Source organism: Trichoderma gamsii (genome assembly GCF_001481775.2).
Source record: "Trichoderma gamsii strain T6085 chromosome Unknown Scaffold_72.2, whole genome shotgun sequence".
Lineage (NCBI taxonomy): Eukaryota > Fungi > Ascomycota > Sordariomycetes > Hypocreales > Hypocreaceae > Trichoderma > Trichoderma gamsii.
Window position 1 is genome coordinate 1 of NW_020171409.1, and position 19,035 is coordinate 19,035.

Below are 19,035 nucleotides of genomic sequence, written 5' to 3' on the forward strand. Positions count from 1 at the left end.
CTATTTCTACTATTTCTACTATTTCTACTATTTCTACTATTTCTACTATTTCTACTATTTCTACTATTTCTACTATTTCTACTATTTCTACTATTTCTACTATTTCTACTATTTCTACTATTTCTACGATAGAGCGAGAAGTAAATAGCTAGTGACATGACTGACTTTTAATATAGGCGCGTTGATATCTCATGTCACCTTGGAAACAATGCCAACACACGAGACCCTGATCCGGTGACCGTGCCATGGGGTCCCAACAACCAGGATCTAAAGATCATCGATGGGCCTACAGCCCTTGGCTACATATTCAGCGTCGCAACGCCTCCTAACGGCGCTACCTACGACAACTACCTTGTGCCGTTGCAAGCAATTTACAGTCGCTGCCTCTATCTGGCGTATATTCGCAAGATCGGGGTCCCCAGGCCCGTCAATAATGCGACCAACGTCCCTGTCATGAGCTCTTGTATCTACTTCCGCGACGCAGGCAATCAATTGTGGTTCCTCCTAGGCAGCACATATACTCTCACATATGCTGCGAACGGATCCAATAAAGCAGATCACAATGCCAAGCGACGCCTGATGAATGGCTGGAGACGGGAGCAGATCCTTGACCCGGCTTTGCAGTCATACAACCCCAATCACTACCTCCCCTCAAAGCCTTATGTTCTGCCGCCCGTCCTGGAACTAGCTGTTGCCGAGGCTATCTGGCTGAGCCTCTTCAATGTTGACCTTGGAAACAACCCTGCTATTCTCTTTAACACGAATCTCTCAGATCCGAACCCCTGGGTCACTGTGTCCGAGGATGACGCAAATGCCCAGTTCCAGCTCGTTGTGGACGCCGTGAACGTTGCGTGGAGGGCTGTCCCTAATCCCAGAGATCTTGTGCCCTTCCCCTGCAAAGATCTCTGGGATCGGGCCCCGTTCAAGGACTCCCTGCAAGCAGCGCTGTTGAGCGTTGTGCGGCTTCGGTGGCAATTAGGCAATGACCGCGATGATGCTGCAATACAGGCTGCATACAGACCGGTGTTTGATATCATGTTTGTTCCAAGGATGTTTCGGCCTAAGGCGAATAATACACCTAATATAACACTTGGGGAAGTCAATCCTGGACCATTTCTACCGACCTACATGGCCCTGAAAGACGCACTCTTCTCCAAACTCTATGGAAACGTCAACACAAGCCCTGTTCTTCGCATGCTGGATTATTTGTATACCTGGGTTAACGCTGGAAATGATTATCTTGCATTTGCAGGCCCATCGGTTCCAAGGTATGGCCGTTGTGCAGAAACATACCCAATTGCAGGTATAATGTAGGTCCCCTTGCCTCTCCCCCCTCCTCCTCCCCCCTCTTGTCCTCCTCCTCTTAGCCTCATAGAGAAGATTTGAGTAACCAAACGCATGCACTATAGGCCGCATTATACACCAGCACGAGCTCTCCCAGGAGCTTTAAATCCATCCCAAGTGCGTGGATTCGCAATGGAGGTCAGAAGTTTTAACAATTACCGCGGCGGAACAACAGCCGCGAGTCTAGCGGCCAACTTCAGCAGCACCACGCTCAACAATTTCCACGACAATGTAGGAGTATATCGCAAACCATGCAATAATTGCAAGACCCTTCTACTCGAATTAGATGCACCTATTGGTACTACTAATTATGATCAAGATATGTTAGCATTCTATGGTGCTGCGATTTTTGGTTAGCCAGTGCTGCTACTGCTGCTACTGCTGGTACTGCTGATACTGTTGCTACTGCTGATACTACTACTACTACTACTGATACTATTGCTACTACTGATACTGTTGCTACTACTATTTTATATATATTCAGCGGTTGTGTATTCCGATATGTGAGCTGGCTGCCTTGTTGCGCTGCAGCTGGGTTGTCAATGAAATTGAGATACTTGATGACTTTTCACTACGGGAAGCTGTGGCTATAGTTGCGAATAGGAAATGTCAGATAGTGTGTGTACTCGGTCCATTGATTAAATGTATGCATTCATATTGTGTTCTTCTTATAGCTTTCTGCCCTTGAAAGATCTGCTGTTCGTTTTGAACCCTTGACCCGCACGCGACATCACAGCACATGATTTCTATTCAAGAATTATTACATGTACCTAGATAACAGAGTTCTGTCTGTCTCTCTACATGCTGATCCCGTCATATATCTACCACTTTCACATCTAATTGTTTGCCATTGAGGAGCATCGACCCAAAATTGACACAAGACTACGTGAGTTTCCTTTGCTCCTCTTCTGTGGGCTCCCTGAACCGTGCTGCCTCCAGTACGCCGCTGATGGTGTCCAGCTTTTCCCATATAGTATGTTGATGGGGTCCGACAATTTCAACTAGCGGATTAACCTTTCCTGGCTGTTAATATAACGGTCATATTGTACTGCGAAATCCGTTTTGAACGCGCGGGAGTTGTTAGCAATAGCCTTTATATGACTCTTTTTGAGCTTGCCATTGCCATTGTTGTATTTCTGCTCCGCGCGCGCCAATCCTAAGGAGGCAGTGACAATATTGCGGATTTGTCGACCATCGAATCCAATATCATACACGTCGTCTTTAAGCCATTCCTGGATCTCTTTGTAGTCATCGACTAGTCCCTTTTCATATAGAGGGTCAAGGAAACCTTTGAAGATATCCCGCATCTGCTTCGGCTTTAGGCTATTATATTGGATAGAAACGTGGATCCGAGATGGAATCGCAACATCAAACTGGGCAATTTGATTTGTTGTTAAAAACATAATTCCTTGGTAATACTCAAGCACTCGAAGAAACACTAGATAACATTAGCAGAAGATTGCGCTGTTTCAAAAGAACCGTGCTTACCAGAAACAAGGGCGTTTCTGTCCGTAGATCCATTTGCACCTCTTCCTCGACTTTCTAGAAAGACATCGGCCTCATCGCTTAATAACAACTGATATTAGATTTAAGAAGAATGAAAAGATAGGGGACAGTGCCTATTATCACCCACATTAATAGGATTGCTTGCCACGTTGTTGCCAAGGAGAATATTTTGGATAAATTAGACTCCACATGCCGCGCTCTAGTCCCGACGTCGGCCACACTGATAGAAAAGAGAGGCTTGCCAGTGGAGAGGGAGATAGTTTCTGCTGTTGATGTCTTTCCAACCCCAGGTGGACCTTCGAATGTCGTCTAGTCAGTATAATGTTATTATTATTGTAGTGGCTCATACCGTATAGGAGAATAACCAAACCCTTCCCCTTTCCTGGAATAATATCGTCAACTTCGAGAGCATCTTTCGGCTTCTTCGCTTGATTCGATTCTGAGATATGACTGCGTACAAGATTGAAGAGCAATCTTTTAGTAGCGCCCTCGTCGTCGAGCTGTAGTCGGGTGTGCCAAGCATCCTGTTCACCATCGAATGGAATGTCCTTGACAAGGGTGGTTTGGAGCTGCGCCCATTGCTTTTCCTTGAGAACATAACCAAGAACACGGGGAGGACAGATCAAATATTGTTCGTCATCCCAGGTTTCCTTTGCTTGGGCTTCCTGTTTATCGAACCAAGTTCTGTACTTGATGGCCAAGCCCTCATTTTGTTGACAATCGGAACACATACAATCCACATTGGCGGAACTTGGTTCCAGGTCTCCGTTACGAGCAACTGGAGGACCATACTGAAAGTATGATACGTAGTCAACCATGACTCTACTATTGACCTATAACAGCCGTTAGTATCATAAAGACTCCTAGAACGCTGCGACTTACATAGGAAGATTTCACGTCAGCGGATTCCAAGGCTGAGCGACCGGCCGAGCGACGATATCTCAGGCCAAGCTCAATATCATACAATACACTTCTCGATCGGGTATCAACATCATCCTAGCAATCGATCTGAGTTACAGCACAGATAATGTAATCTTGAGGGCAACTTACATCGTCGCTTAATCCAGAGAATCCCTTTTTCCCAAAGATGGTTTGACCGCTGTACTCGAACAGCTGCGATCCTTCCTTTGCGGTACATAGCGATCGAAATCTTTTACCACGCTCAATCAAGGCCTTTTTGATTGACTTATCTTCAGCAGCTTTAAGGCTGAACGGATAATATGGCAGAGCTTTGATAGGTTTGTGGCCGTCGTATGGCTCGAATAAGAGCGTGAAAGCCGTTCTCTGAAATTTCTCGCCATTCCAATCGTACGTCCAGCAATCTAGCTTCCAGGGCAAGTCTTGTGGTGGATGATCGTTATGCTCTGGCCAGGAGTATCTACTATCTTGAACAATAAACACTTGATCCTGGTCCTGGAAAGATTTACCATAAACCATAGTTCCAGGAGGAAATATAGTCCATAGGTCATCAAATTGAACGGTTGACTCCTCTAAGGATAGATCTCGTACTTTGAAATATTTATCCAGTTTAGCATCACCGGATGATCCACTAGAGATAATATTCAGAAGGGTTTTTAAATCCTCTCTGGCTTGCCGATCTTCGTCATCCTTTGGGCGCTGCGCTGCGGCCTCCTCTAGAATCTTCCACTCATGAATAATAGCTTCAAAAGGCGAAAAGAGGGTGACAGGTGATCCGCGGAAGAAGTGATAGGGATGACTGCCCAGATGTTCTTTCAAGAGCTCCCATAGTTTCAGATTGATTATATCAATCTCAGAGGTATCTTCCTCTTCAGAGAACTTATTATGCAGTGTCTTTTTTAAAATGAAGGCGATGTTGATTCTATCATCTGGTTTCACATTTTGAGATTTATCCGGGAGTTCAACGCGTTCACCTGTCTCCCGATCTTTGATGGCTTTGATGATTTGAACTCTAGAGTTCGGACTAGCTTCCTAAAAAACAAGTTAGACTACGAGAATATGTTGGTAGATGGAATCGATCATCAACTTACACTATTAATCTCAGCTTCTCTCTCGTCCTTTGGATTGTCGGTTGTTTTCTGTTATTTTTTTTTGGTCTCATTAGCACTATTGAATGGGTAGCTGGAGCGGAAGGAGTGTTCATGCCTCCAATTCCGTCGAGTCATGATCCTTTTCTTTAGACTCTTTTGCACTTTGTTTAGTTGAGTTGAGAAGGGACTGGTATTTCTTGTCCATTTCTTCTAATCGTTTCTCAAGAGCCATCAATTTCAACTCCAGATCCTTTGAACAATTATCCGTCGAGTTAGTAAGAAATATGGTTTGAGAAATAGCATATAACTAGTGAGAGCAACAGGATCACTCACGGATGCCGGAGCAGAATCCACGGAGAGAGCCATGGTAGAGACACAATTGCTTTATCTCCACTGAATTATTCGGGGATTGGCTCGCTTAATGCAAATGAAACGTGGCTGAGCACGGTTCCATCAGCTGGAAGACCTTTGATTGCGCTGGAACTAAGAACAAAGATTTACGACTTAGAGTCAGAATGCTGGATTTTTCATTAAGTCGCTTGGATATGACATGTTAACCCTCTTGCTCGCACATATGATGCTAGCAGGCAGGGCTTTATATACTAGTACTATCAAGGGAGTACCTAAGGTATGGGGTGGCGGAGTAGTTTTGCGTAACTAGCCATGTGGTAGAGTTGATGAAGGAGCTGCCTGCGTTCCTTCGTTTGTGCGTTGCATTGATATGAAATATCGGACCAGTAAAACAAGGCCTCGGTGATGATTAGGCGGGGGCTTGATCTTATGTTTAGGCATACACGTAACTATATGTACCTAATGATTGGTAAACTTGGAAAGCTGAGATAAGCCACCGCCGCAGCCGCCCGCAGCAGCTCGTATATAATGCCCAGCCCCTCACTTCTTATATTAATACTTAGCCAATGAAACGTGGCTTCGGTGAACGATTAGCCAGACTCTGACTGTAATGTTACGCTGTAAATGTAACATGGAAATCCTAGGTAAGCCACCGTTGCGGCTTGCATATATATATTACTTGACCCCTCATTTTATATTAATTTCAAGAATACGTAGTATGCGCGCTTTCTTTTCTTAAACTGATTTGGGAAGCTGAGGATAAGTCATCATTGCATCTTCCATCTGCAATTTGACTTCCCCTCAGATTCTCGATCTTTTCTCCTCCCTGCGTCCTACGATGATCTTTTCGCACTACCTATGTGTTGAAGGCGCTGTGACAGGTGTTCTCAATAGTATTGATACTGAGAGACGGCTACGTGATATTCACCGCGCTGTTCACATTTGAATGTCTTCTCCGGATTTGAGTCTCTCAATTCAAATTGCTCTTCATTTGGTAGATTCCAAATAACAATTCTAACTGGTATTGAAGCTTCTGCTACAACATCTTGGTGTTTCCAAATTTCATTGGTCTACTCAACTTTACCACGTCATTCTTCGAAATGGATGAAGAAAATGCCTCGCCAAAGGCAAGAAAAGGATTTAGCAGCAAGGATATGTGCGTCACAATAAACATGAGCTAAATCGAACGCAATTGTGACTAATTAGTATTTCAGGGCTGTAATACAGAAGACAGATGAAGAACAGAAAGAACTTTATGACTTTATCAGCAAACATAGTCATTTCTCGAAAGAAGAGAAATATGCTTTACGGATTGATAGCGTTTCGTCGTTTGAGAAACAATGGAATTTGACCGTCGATTCAAGAGGCAAATTCGAAGCTTGTCATGATCATGGAGTTGGGCTTGCAGCTCGAAGAGCCCAGCAGTTTGTAGAGTCTGCTTACGATGTCTTACAACATGTGGACCCTATCGTACAGCTCGTAAAAGACTTTGGCGCACCGTATGGTGGCATGGCCATTGGAACAATCTCTTTCCTCTTCACTGTAAGATTTGTTACCCATCCGTCTTGTTAACTACGCTAATTCGACTCCTCAGATTATCAAAAACAAAGCAAAACTGGAGGCCAGCATATTTGATACACTAATTCAAATTAAAGACAGAACTGCTGGACTAGAAGTATACCGGCATATTTATGATGATAATCATAAGCTCGATCAGCAACTACAGTCTAAAATTGTGCAGGCTTATGAAAGCTTCATGAAATTTTGTATAGCAGCTACAAGATATTATTCTAGTGGAAGCATGAGTTAGTATCTTTATCATTCTAAACCAATTGCATGCACTCATTCGTTTAGGGCGATGGCTGAGATTTACGTGGAGGTTTCCAAAATCTTTGGAAGATCGGGCATCCGAGGTGCAAAAGTCCATCGTTGACGTGAGATATACCAGCGAAGAGCTACTGAGCAAAAACATCGATAGAATCAAGCAGCTCAATCTGAGTCAGTCTCTTCTGCCGTTTTGTATATCGCAAGCTAACGTCGGGCATAGATCAGATGGAAGAAATTAAATGTTAATACCCCCTCCTTGGTGAAACCTTTAACAATCACTGACTAATGAATATTTGAAGCCCTACAAGGACAAATAGAGAGTAAGCTCTCCCAATACGATTTTCTACACGATAGTTTTGTTAAATATTGACAAATATATTAGAACTGCAAATGGGACGTGATAGCGACCGTCTGCTTGCAATCCAGAAGCTGCTCCATCTCGAAATATACTCTCAGGAATCTGAGTGGGAACTGGTACAAAAGTATCATCGTGATACTAATGCACATCTTGATCAACAATTCTCTTCCCTAGAGGTTATGAAAGGGACTCGGCTTGAGACCTTCAAAAATGATCCGAAAGTTCGCCAATGGAAAAATTCTAAGACTTCATGCATATTGGTTTTGGCAGGATATAACAATGACTATCTCTCCGGGAAGTGCTGGCTTTCTCCCTACGCATTGGACACAATCACAAACATGAGGGAATCGCAAGAAGATGAGCTGTACGCTTTCTACATTCTTGGGCATCGCAGTTATGATTCATTCCCTCAAGTAATCTGGTGCATTTTATTCCAGCTACTCAAACAAGCCAGTCAGGCTTTACAGGATGATACTCAGTATACAGAGTTATACACAGAAATCCAAAACTACCAAAAAGCGACTGAAACCGGTGGATCAAGCTATACTGTACATGATGTCAGCAACACAACTGATACACTCCTTCGAAAGGCAGCTCTAAGAATTTTAAAGATGATTAACCAGAATAAAACTGTCTGGATTATCTTAGATCGTGTGGATCAATGCAGATCAGGCACAACAAAGCATCAAAAAATGCTCATAAAGACGTTGGTATATCTACTTGAAAATACTGCTGCTCAAATAAGGATTCTTGCTATTGTTAACGGGTATGACTGGAAGGTAGAACAACAACGTGATGAGTTTGGAGCAAGAAATCAGTCTAGCGTTATTGTTCATAAATATGAACAGCGCTTCATTAGTTAACTATGAAGTTGTCGCGATTAGACGTCGAGGAGTTGTAATGATAGGTCGCAGGTTTTGGATTAGGGCTCTATTTGATCTATCTAGCTGCTATACTCCCTTTCCATTCTAATTACTGCGCATACCTGTATTGAATCATCTACTTATATCTATATAGGCCTCTTGAAAACATCATCAGACTGGCTTACAAAATATAAATGACAGTCAAAAGATCAAAGACAGCCGCGGTATAGGCGATGGCAACCTTTTTCCCGATGTGTTGATTCCGTGCATCTTAGTTACACGGAAAGTTCTTCTTGGCCGTGGATTCTGCATACCAATTGTCAAACGCCTCCTGTGCGCTATGCGGCAGACTTGAAATGAGCGGGAGCCGCACTGGAGATGAGCTTGGTGCCGCAGTTGAAGATATATCCATTGCTCCCGTTCTTTGATGTTCCAGGGGCGCCTATTGCCGAGTCGATCTGAGTGCAGAACTGGGAGGTAATGCCACACTGACCCCATTTGTCACAGTAGGCCTTGAGAGGACACTCATTAAGCAATGCCAGAGCGGTTGCGTTTGTTGGCCTCTTGGTGCCTGGAACCCGAGGACCGCATTTGGCATTCGCAATGGGTGCCGACATGAGCGCATCGCCGCTGCTCAAACATATCTTCATCTTTGCTTGGCGATCCTTGCAGCCCATCCAGCCCCAGGTCTTCTTGTTCCAGTTCTCGATCTGAGTGACCGTCACGGTGTAGGATGCCGCAAGGTCGGCGCAGGTGTCGCCCTTCTTCACTAGATATGTGGCACAGACGCCATCGGACTGGGGTTTCGGCGCATAGTTGGGGAGAGTGCCGGAGGAGCAGCACACACGCTGTTTGGCGGCCAGTGTCGAGCAAAGATTCTTCTTGGGATTGTATTTGGTAAAGTTGGCGCCCGAGATGCCGCACTTCTTGGCCAGACTACCACGAGAATCTCCTTGAGCGACAACGATCGTTCTGCAATTGGCTCGTGGATCGAGGTCGCGGCGATCGCTGGGGCTTGCCAGGGCTGACTGATGAACCTCAAGGGTTGACTTGGAGGTTTTCGAAGAGCTTGGGTCTGCAGCAACGCAATTGCCCATGCTCCAGGTCTTGACAGCATTCTGGACTTGAGCAAGGGCTGTCAGATCTGCCACTGACTCTGGAATTGCCACGGCCACACCAACGGTGTAATCTGCCGCTCTGTTCGAGCCACATACTTGAGAGAGTTGGAAGCTGCCCTCGACTTCATTCTTGAGGCCAGAAATAACTTGGTCCAGAAGGTTGACTGTTGTCTGTTTGTCCACCATCGGCCCGGTCCAGACGCCGATAAAGACGTCGTTCAGGTAGGCAAAAGTTGACGTTCTGTCGTTCAGCCCACACGACAAGGGAGATGTCTGAGACGAGGCGTACTGAGCAACGGCAACGGCATCGTCAGCGCGTTGACTCTGACCCGTACCAGACCAGACGACCTCGACGGTGGCAGTCTCAGAAGTATCAGAAGTAGTCGTAACATTGGCATCCGCGATTGCTTCATGACAGTTTGCGGCGCCATCCTTATTGTTATCCCAGCAGGCGAACAGACTCGACGTCTTACTAGAGTCGTCGACAGGAATGTGATGACTCATGTCTAAGTGCATAGACTCCTTGCAGGAGTAAGTTTCATGGCATCATGGTAGAGCGTCCAGTTGCTCGAGTTGATGCCGCTTTCGGAGCATGACTGTGGGCATGCCTGAAGCTCAGAGAACCACCCTCCCTTTTGTTGTGCTGTAGCAAGGCTGCAGAGACTCAGGAGAGCAATCGAGGCCGCCAGAGTGTGAAATGGTAAAGACAACACATTAGTCGGCCATCGGGCTTGTTCAGATATGGCTCAGGATGGTTCAATGCCCAATTTCCTGACATGTGTTTCGAAGAAACAGGAGGCATTTTATAACAAAAAAACTCCAAGTCCGCATCCCAAGTCTTCAACCTCTACTAGTATGATTATTATGATGATTGGGCTATGCAAACAAAGCAATGACTACGCCTCATCCAGGCGTTATTTCCGAAAGGACACCCATTTTCTCAGAATCCTTTCTGCCTTTCCATAGATAAACCTTTACTGAGATTTTTGTGGAGGTTGAACAATCACAGCCAGCGATATGATAGACTACATGTACACATGGCTAATCGGCCATACACTCTGAGATCGGCCGCATACTCTCAGGTCGACCGAACCGGCCATAAGTCAACACATCGCCGCTTTTTCTTTTGCTATTTGCGTAGTTGTTATGCTGGATGCCATTGGCTATAGAGATCTTGAGATCCTATAGGATATTGTAACCTAGATGCAATCTCAAGGCTGTAACTAGTCCTGAATTATGGGCTAATCCCCCAAGCTTGTTAGGAAGCATAATTGGATGCCAGTCCGGCAGCTAAGCCAGGTAGTGGCATCGCCAATTCGGCACGTCGGCATGTCGGCCAGTCGGTTACACGTCTTTGCCTCTTTCGATCACACCAACTCTTGTTTTTAGATCCAATAGCAATCAAATTCCCCTTTACAACGAATGCCTCATTATTTGAAGAACAATGGTATTCTTTTTGCAATGCGAGGGCCTATCAATTAGTTGGCATTCTGGAGGATATCACCAAAATCAGAACTCTTGCCAAGATGCGCGCATGCTTAGGTAGTGGTTCGGTCCCGAGCACCTTCAGGGGTGGTAGACCATGAAACATTTTGGCAGCATGTAACTCTGGTATTTGGAGTCCTGGGGATGCAAAAAAATAAAGAAGACGTCTAACTCAAGAAGAAAGCTTGATGAGACCTCGAATCTTCCGAGTGTCTTTACCGCTCTTTTATTCTCATATTCCATGACCTTTAGATGAGCATTAAAAGTGAAACTGGTCCCGGTTGACATGGCAAATTGCAACTGACTCCTTCCATGCTTGATCTTACCTAGGTACGCTGAGGTAGCGCTACTACACAGGCCTGAAAGGCCACAGCTTAATACTTATATAACTGTCGAACAGACCACTCCAAAACTAAATCTAAGTGACCACTTCTCTTGCCTAAGTGAGTGCTATATTCCTAGTTCCATTAACAGTAACTCATTTCTAAGTACCCACATATACAAAGCAGCTGCTAGAGTCTTATTCGCCGTCATCCTTTGTTAGAAGGCTCGGATTGGTCAACCCGAGCATATGGTAGAGGTTACAAAAGAGCATTGTATTAGTATGGAAATGCCGCACGGGCCTATAACAAACAGCTGAGATCAATAGCTAACAAATAGAAAATACAGAGCGCTACAGCTGTCCTATAACAAGCGGGTGCCCTGTTGTAGCAAAGCTCGGTGCAATAAGAAGGTCGAAAGGCTCAACCACACTTCAACATCCTCGAACTTTTTTTTTCCTACGCAACTCACGTATCCTGTGGCCAATTTATGGAATATGCCATGACAAACGAGTGCCGAGTAACCTATTATGTGGGTTGGGAACTAGCCCATGATCTCTCATGATGTCCTGAACACTAGGACTAATACCATGCATTCCTGCGAGAGATTGTGATGAATGCTCTCGTAGCAGACTAATAATGGCATTAGACTTGGTGAGATCTTCTACACCTTTTCCGTCGTCAGTTCGAATTGTTGCATCTGCTCCATACTGAAGAAGCAGTTTGACTGAGCCGATATCACCACGACACGCTGCTCCTTGGAGCAACGTGTTGCCTTCGTAGCCATCAACGATGTTGGGGTTTGCGCCACAGACAAGGAAGAGCTCCAACGCTTCATAATCAGCTCCGGCCTTGGCCGGGTGGAGGGCACAGTACCCGCTCAATCCAGGCTGTATGTTGGGATCGGCACCATAAGAGAGAAGTAAAGCCACTGTCTGACAATTTTGAGCAGTATATGTCAGTAATGTGTTCCCATTGCTGTTCCTCTCGTCAGGATTAGCGCCGCAAGACAACAGCCACCGAAGGAGTCCGGCGTCACGATGCATATTGACAGCATGAAGCAAGCCGGCGTGTGGCCGGGTTTCTGGATCACGGTATCGCTTTGTTAACGCCTGCGACATCACATTGGTGTATCGAAATTGACCGTCGCCATATTGAAAGATAAGATTGATCATCGACAAATCATCACTTTCACCCCGGTGATAGGTGCGAATGATTTCCGCAGCGGCATCCGGATCGATGTCGATTGAGTCTCGTTTCTGCTTTAACAAGCGCGACATTCTGCCTGTGAAGTTGCCCTCGATACTTGCTTTCACGACGCCAATTGTGATGTAAAGGCTGAACCCGCTCTCTTCCGTAATCCAGTCTAGGGTTCCATTTATCTGTTCAAACTGTCCACGCTGCGTTGATAGCGAGTGACCGCCCTCTTTAAAGACCTCAGCTGCGCACAAAGTTAGTTCCTCCAAGAAGTTATATCCATGCTCTTCGATTTGGCGGCAAGATTGCCTAAAGACGTCGAATAAGGTGTATTCATAGTTTGCATAAGTGATCAAGAACCTGGCAATGCTCCTAAAGACTATTCTAGCATTCTCGGCAGCACCATCTGCTGATTTATTTGCATCCACATCGACAGCTTCGTCACTCATTCGGAGCCCACGCGGAGGATAATGAACGAAGAGGAGGACCAATTCTTCATAGCATCCGCTCTTAAGTGCATTCTTGTGAAGCTGTGGTGTCATCGTTATCCGAATTCCTCGACCAAGCAATTGCCGTACGATTCTCGTGGCCTGTGTTGAGTTGCGAGCCGCAACCTCCGCGACTGTCTGGCCATCATCTCCTAAGTCTGGATCGCGTGCCAAAAAGTAAGTTACCATATCATCTCCGTGGCGGCGATTGTTTGCCGCAATCAGTAGCGTCTCCTTCGTGGCAGCCGCGACTCCGCCACCCAGATAGCGTTCCAAGACTTCAACCACCGGAACCGAGCCTTTTTCCACTGCTGTCAAGAGAGTCTGTGTACTTATTCCGAAATCCTTAGAATTTTGCATGAATAATTTCATCATTTGTCCAGTTTTATCGTGCTGTATCGCAGCCTCAACAACGGTCGGAGAAAATGTGAAACCAGGCGCCTGGAGGAGGCCATCCAAGCGCCTCATTTCGCCAGTCTTGATTCGCTCCATGAAGATGCGGTCTTTGATCTGCTCTAGGCCTCTTATGGCATCTCTGACCGTCCCAAGCATGCTCCAACCCATCTTCGCGTCATATTCGAAGTCGAACAAAAATCGCACAATATCGCGAACGAGACACTCCTCAGATTTATCATAGTCTGGTGTCAGGATAGGGGACTCTTTGTCGGTAGCAATTCCTCTCAGCGCATATATGAGATCTTGGGACTCGGTTGCCTGAGCTCCGCCAAACTTGGACAACAGAGTATAGAGACAAGGACCCTTGCTCCACCATGAAGTCTTCCGCCAAGGCCCCGGCATGATATCAATGACCGATTGGCAATGTACGCTTGGGCTGACTTTGAAGATGATTGGAGAAATGCTAAAGACGCTTGCTGCTATCTCTTTCCTCCCGCAGCACACAATGGCGTTCTTTGCATTTACCACTTCCTGCAGAATCCAGACCCTCAGAAACCATGGGCGGTTAAGAAGGCCTTTTAATCCCAAGGAAAGCAAATCGATATCAAGCTTGCCCATTTCTTCCTGAACAGCTTCCTGGATTATCTTCCAGCGTTGATCGTCGCGGGCCCAAGACCGGTATGCATATTTGCTGCGTACTTGCTGGACATGACCCATATAGTCCATAAACGCATCAGTGCTGTAGGTCGCGGGTCCCAGAAAGAAAACAACGCTGTCAGCCTGCTTGTATATATCACTCATCTGTGCGACTTGGTGGCTTCGCTCCTTCGTGTTGCTTTGGTCAATACAAACTGCATCTATCCAGAGGATTCGATCAGTGTACGGGCGGCGAAGGCTTATGAGAGCCTGGTATAGGTTTTCTGTGATTGCCAGCTTTTGCTCATCAACAGTGACAATCCTTGGCGTACCTGGTGCGCCCCAGGTGTAAGACAGCGCTTCATATTGAATAACATCATCATGATGAAGAAGCGCTTCGAACAGATTGCACGTCAATTCGCCTCGGCTTCCTTGATGAAGTCGTAACAGTCGGAAGATAGGCTGGTCATGATCGAGACGCTTATACCGGTATTGATCCATATTTCGTTTATAGGCGATGGATGCACGGGGGAACTGATACCGACGAACTCAGAGTGTAATTATCACTAGAAGTTTGTCGTAATTAATTTCCTACCCACTATAAAATAAAACAGCGCTGTGTTCTGAGATGAGACAGTTGTGGGAAGAGAAGAAAGGCGCAAGGCTTCAGCGGTCTGCCTTCATTTCAGCCTGATGAGCAGCCTGGCCAATTGCAGATGGATGCATGTGCATGCATACAACACCGCCACACTCTCGACTGCCCGATGAGAAACAGCCTCATATCTGCCGGAGTATCACTACTTGGGGCGGCTATTGGTAGCAGGCTTGAGGCGCGTACCACTTTATTTTGATAGTCGAGACATACAAATGAGTTTATGCGATAAATTATAACTTGAGCCTGTAGAGCCAGTGTTCAAACCAAAAGAAGCATCTGCGCCTTAGATGTACCCATTTCCCATTTCCGGATTACTTCGCCCTGCATTATCCCATGTACGTAACACTCTCCTATAATTCTCCAAGCTCGCTTCCCTGATAAAGCTGGACACTTTCGAAGCACAAAAGGAACGCCAGAGCCAAAAAGCACCGCAACTCTATCCCCAGGCTCAAGTTTCTGAGGACCTAATCCAAAGTAGCCTTCTTTAGTAATGAAGAACCGTCGCCCTAAAGCAAACTTCTCAATACCTGCTTCCAACGTATCCTGTGGCACTAGGCTTGGCTGCTGTTGCAGAGCTTTATCTGAAGCATCAATAGCCTGGCGTAAAAGTTTCCTCTCGGAGTGGCCTGTGTCTTTGGGGCTACCGACATCGACGTCTGATACGATATGATTTACCCGTCTTTTCTTTGCTTGTCGCTTAGCAAGCTCATCGCTGCGTCGTCTGCAATCCCAATACGGATCTGGTACCAAATTCACCAAATGGAATGGCCGATGATAAAGATCGTAAGGCTGTTCTTGCCATGTTGAAGCAAGCTGGTATAAAAGGGCAATATGGGCATCATCATGCTGTGGGAAGGCTCGCTCTTTTAGCTGAGGATCTAGCGTGCTGCCAAACTTATAGTGGCAATCTTCGGTCTCTGTGTTAAGAGTAGACAAAGATTGGTCCAAAGCTTCGCCCATCTCTGCAAGCTCAATCAAACCCGTTGTTTTTGCTGTCATTGGAGGCTGCCCTGGCGACCAAGACTTCGAAGTTTCCGGAAGCCAGTCTTCGTAACGGGGTTCCCCCTTTCCTGTCACCTGTCCCACGAATAAAGTTGACCAGAAGGCTTGCAGTAGCTGATTTACAGTTGGATATCTGACAGATGCTTTTTTATTGGACATGGCAAGATGCTTGCAGCAACCAACGGCGACCATGAAACGAGTCGCGTCCGTCCAATTTTTACTAATATCCTCTGCGAAGCTCTCATGGCATATTTCCAATTCATCCCATAAGATCCCCTTCATCTGTAAAGTTTTCTCATTCTTGTCTATCTCGAAGGAGGCATCTACCGAAGTAGCAGTTGTGTACAGTGGCTCTGAACTCGAGTGTCTCAACTCTTGCAGTAGCCACCTTTTCATTTCACGCTCCGTGATGAGCTCCCCTTGTTGCAATGCGTCAGGTTCGTCAGGTAGATGGGGATTTTCGTGGCCAACGACGAGCATGGAATCATCGCGTTGGAGCAATTCTCGAAGTTGATTTTTCATGCCAGGTGGCATTTGATGAAAAACAAAATTTGATGGAACATCCTCCAGATTTTTAATAACTGCAGAGCCGTTGGCTGCCATTTCTAGTCGTTTAATTCGGCGTTGTCGTAACACCTCATCTTCCGAAGTCATTGGTGGACCGTTGCCACGGAATGTAACCGACGACCGCCCACCGCTTCCATCGGCTCTCATAGGCTTCTTGCGTTCCGTATACACCGGCTCTGCCCACCACGGAACATCGAAATAACGCTGGATGTTTCGAAGAGGTAAAGGCTGCGAGCCAAGTGGAGTAGACCAGTCGGGAACCCAAGATGGTAGATCTTGATCACCATTGCCACATTGGCGAAGAATCTCTAGCTTAGATTCACCTAGCAACAACATTGCAGCGAAGTCGGTGTATACCTTTGTCACAGATTCGTCATACCTGGTTTCAAGTCGGTTTGATGGCAGTATAATAAACATGTTCCAGATTGCGTATATCTTGTCTCGCTTATCTGAGGCTTGAAAGGACCGATATCGACAAACTAAGTCAAACCAGGCTTGAGAACTTGGCTTGAATAAGAAGTGACCTACAGTATCGCGCAAACTGTCAAGCTCTAATATGTCTGTGATGGCGGGGAATGTTTGTCTGTGGTCATCCTGGTGAGCTTTCATGCGAGCGGCTGCTACCACCACATTTATCCATAAAACGTGAGCTTGGCCGCAGTAGATTGCTGCTTGTCCCACCTTCGTAGCCGCTGCCCCCATCGTAAGCTCTTGAACAATCCAGATACGTTTCCACCAAGGGCGTTCGAGCAAGCTTTGGATAGCTTGCCAGACATCATCCTTAATAGTACCTAGCTTGTCATAAGGAGAGCCACTACCTATCTCGAGAATCGACTGAATTGCCAGATCACTGTCGAAAGAAGGTGGTCCAAGCCAGATAACAAGTTCACTAGCCCTCATATAGATCCTGTTCATCATCGGAATCTGGCGATTCTTTTCCAATAAATCATTTTGATTAATGCATACTGCATCTACCCAAAGATCGATGCATTGATTTCCTTCCTGTCGATGCTGCAAGAATGAGTATAGGTTATCAGCAACAGGTAGCTTTACACCATTGACAATGATATTGTGAGTAAATGAACTATGCCCCCACGTATAAGACAAAGCCTGAAAAGAGGTGACATCTTTTGGACTTTCTTGCAGGTTATACTTGATAAGCGAAGCTCGAATTTCAGCTGATGGCCCGCCTCTGGTTTCTAATCTCAACAGGCGTATTTCCGACTCGCTTAGCGGGAGCTGTCGGTAAAGCCATTCGGGACTATCAACAATGTTTAGATTTTGGGCAGACATGAGCGCAAATGTCGGATGGGCGTTCTGATTAAGATAAACCTTATGCTTGATGCAATTAGTATACTGCGCTTCGTCGTAGACTTTAATATAATACGGCTGTTCAAAAGTCGCAGTTAGGCAGAAGAGCACAGCCACATCATGTAATTCGCCCTCAATAAAGCCTTACTATCACAGCCTCAATATGATAGGTCATAAGCTTGAGCTGACTACAACACATTGGTAATGGCTATGGCTAATACTGCTCACATCCTTTCATTTACAATTGTCTTACAGTAGAAGCAGCCTAAATAGAATGTCAAGCCTAAGCAATATATCATAAAAAGCTCATCTGCTTTTCTAAGTCCAAAGCGACCGATTTGCGCTAGTTATTTAATTACCACAAAATAACCGCTGTCTAGTACATGCACGCTAATTGCCGGCACAGAATCTCCCGTTCATTATCCCTCAATCCCTCGTTTAAGTTGAATAAAACAAAAATAAGAAGCAGAAAATACTCCAGCTGTAAATTCTTTAATCCCAACACGCCGAAATAAACGACAAGCTTTTCTCTTAAACCATGGAAGTATTAATTTTTTTCTTCTCGGTCCCCGAAATGGCGTATAACAAAGTGGCGAGACCTTTGCCGCCGCCAGAGACTGCAAGAGCAGTTGCTGATCCAGATGTTCGATAAATAAGGGCACCGAATAAACCCCCGACGACAAGTGCAATAAGAAATGCGACGCGTCTCGTTCGAGGATGATTATCCACGACAAAGAGCTTTCGGTCAATCATAAGATCTACCCACGCTGCAGTTGCCATGGCAGTACTGATTTCAGTTGCCGCCAGGCTTCTAGATTGCACCACCTGGCTACCGGCGGCAAACGCCAGCAAGGCCACAACACCAACTGCTGTTGGCCCGTGGTCATGAACTCCATACCGGTATTGAACTGCGGCGGCACCAAAGACGAGGCAGGTTTGGACCAGATTACATAGAATCAGCCACCATCGCTTCCGAGGACCGACTACATGGCTCAATTGGCCTGTTAACCATCCTGCGAAAAGAAAGACACCAAGTCCCGTGCCAATGTTGGCAGTGTAGAACATGTCGCCGTTGAATTTTGGTATAATCAGGGCCAGACACAGGAAAATGGTGTTGCCTGTTTGGTTCGAGGCAAAACAGTGGTAGTCTGGGAATGTTGTTGCATCTTGAGCAGCGTTAAGTTAGCCTTGGGGAGCAGAAGCACTATGCAAGGAAAAGGGGTAGCTTACCTTGAATACCTGTGCAAATGGTTATTAACAAAAGTTGGATCTCAACAAATAGTGACGTGCGAACGTCCTGCGTGAAGTGATCGATATATCCATTCTCTGTCTCACATTTCTCGAACGTCTGTGGAGCCTGTTGTCCAGTAGAGATCGACCCTTCTCGACTAGTGTCTAGAGGGCTGGCGATGATCTTGACCTCTGTTTCAGCCATTGAATCTGTCAAAGATGCGCTGATAGGTTTTTAAATAATTAGGGCTGAAAAGAATGTGTATTGGATCAAAAAATGAAGATTCAGTGAGAGGCAAAACCTGGGGGGCAAAGATTTACTTAATACAAACGTCGGGACCGACTTCCGTCTGAGGCACGGTACAAAAATTG

The 19,035-nt window shown here is 45.8% G+C and overlaps 7 protein-coding genes across 7 annotated transcripts; 2 read left to right on the forward strand and 5 right to left on the reverse strand.

Moving 5' to 3' along the window:
- Positions 1-177: 177 nt before the first annotated feature.
- Positions 178-1,701, forward strand: TGAM01_v210774 (hypothetical protein; the record flags this gene model as incomplete). The annotated part of the gene is made up of 2 exons (XM_024550869.1): positions 178-1,268; positions 1,410-1,701. Coding segments are annotated over 2 exons (1,383 nt in total), but the record flags the coding sequence as incomplete, so codon positions are not given.
- Positions 1,702-2,345: 644 nt separating this feature from the next.
- TGAM01_v210775 (hypothetical protein) lies at positions 2,346-5,225 on the reverse strand (the record flags this gene model as incomplete). Its single annotated transcript, XM_024550870.1, has 8 exons — positions 2,346-2,782; positions 2,833-2,920; positions 2,974-3,146; positions 3,200-3,683; positions 3,733-3,846; positions 3,901-4,800; positions 4,860-4,907; positions 5,193-5,225. 8 exons carry the CDS (start codon positions 5,223-5,225, stop codon positions 2,346-2,348), a joined length of 2,277 nt encoding a protein of 758 aa, XP_024404383.1.
- A 1,085-nt stretch (positions 5,226-6,310) lies between these two features.
- On the forward strand, positions 6,311-6,883 carry TGAM01_v210776 (hypothetical protein; the record flags this gene model as incomplete). Its single annotated transcript, XM_018803076.1, has 3 exons — positions 6,311-6,366; positions 6,425-6,752; positions 6,866-6,883. 3 exons carry the CDS (start codon positions 6,311-6,313, stop codon positions 6,881-6,883), a joined length of 402 nt encoding a protein of 133 aa, XP_018663842.1.
- A 1,713-nt stretch (positions 6,884-8,596) lies between these two features.
- TGAM01_v210777 (hypothetical protein) lies at positions 8,597-9,880 on the reverse strand (the record flags this gene model as incomplete). The annotated part of the gene is made up of 1 exon (XM_018803077.1): positions 8,597-9,880. The coding sequence occupies one exon, from the start codon at positions 9,878-9,880 to the stop codon at positions 8,597-8,599; it is 1,284 nt and encodes a 427-aa protein (XP_018663843.1).
- A 1,789-nt stretch (positions 9,881-11,669) lies between these two features.
- TGAM01_v210778 (hypothetical protein) lies at positions 11,670-14,399 on the reverse strand (the record flags this gene model as incomplete). Its single annotated transcript, XM_018803078.1, has 1 exon — positions 11,670-14,399. The coding sequence occupies one exon, from the start codon at positions 14,397-14,399 to the stop codon at positions 11,670-11,672; it is 2,730 nt and encodes a 909-aa protein (XP_018663844.1).
- A 412-nt stretch (positions 14,400-14,811) lies between these two features.
- TGAM01_v210779 (hypothetical protein) lies at positions 14,812-17,415 on the reverse strand (the record flags this gene model as incomplete). Its single annotated transcript, XM_024550871.1, has 1 exon — positions 14,812-17,415. The coding sequence occupies one exon, from the start codon at positions 17,413-17,415 to the stop codon at positions 14,812-14,814; it is 2,604 nt and encodes an 867-aa protein (XP_024404384.1).
- A 549-nt stretch (positions 17,416-17,964) lies between these two features.
- On the reverse strand, positions 17,965-18,868 carry TGAM01_v210780 (DUF1275 domain-containing protein; the record flags this gene model as incomplete). Its single annotated transcript, XM_018803079.2, has 2 exons — positions 17,965-18,599; positions 18,664-18,868. The coding sequence occupies 2 exons, from the start codon at positions 18,866-18,868 to the stop codon at positions 17,965-17,967; spliced, it is 840 nt and encodes a 279-aa protein (XP_018663845.2).
- Between the last annotated feature and the right edge of the window lie 167 nt (positions 18,869-19,035).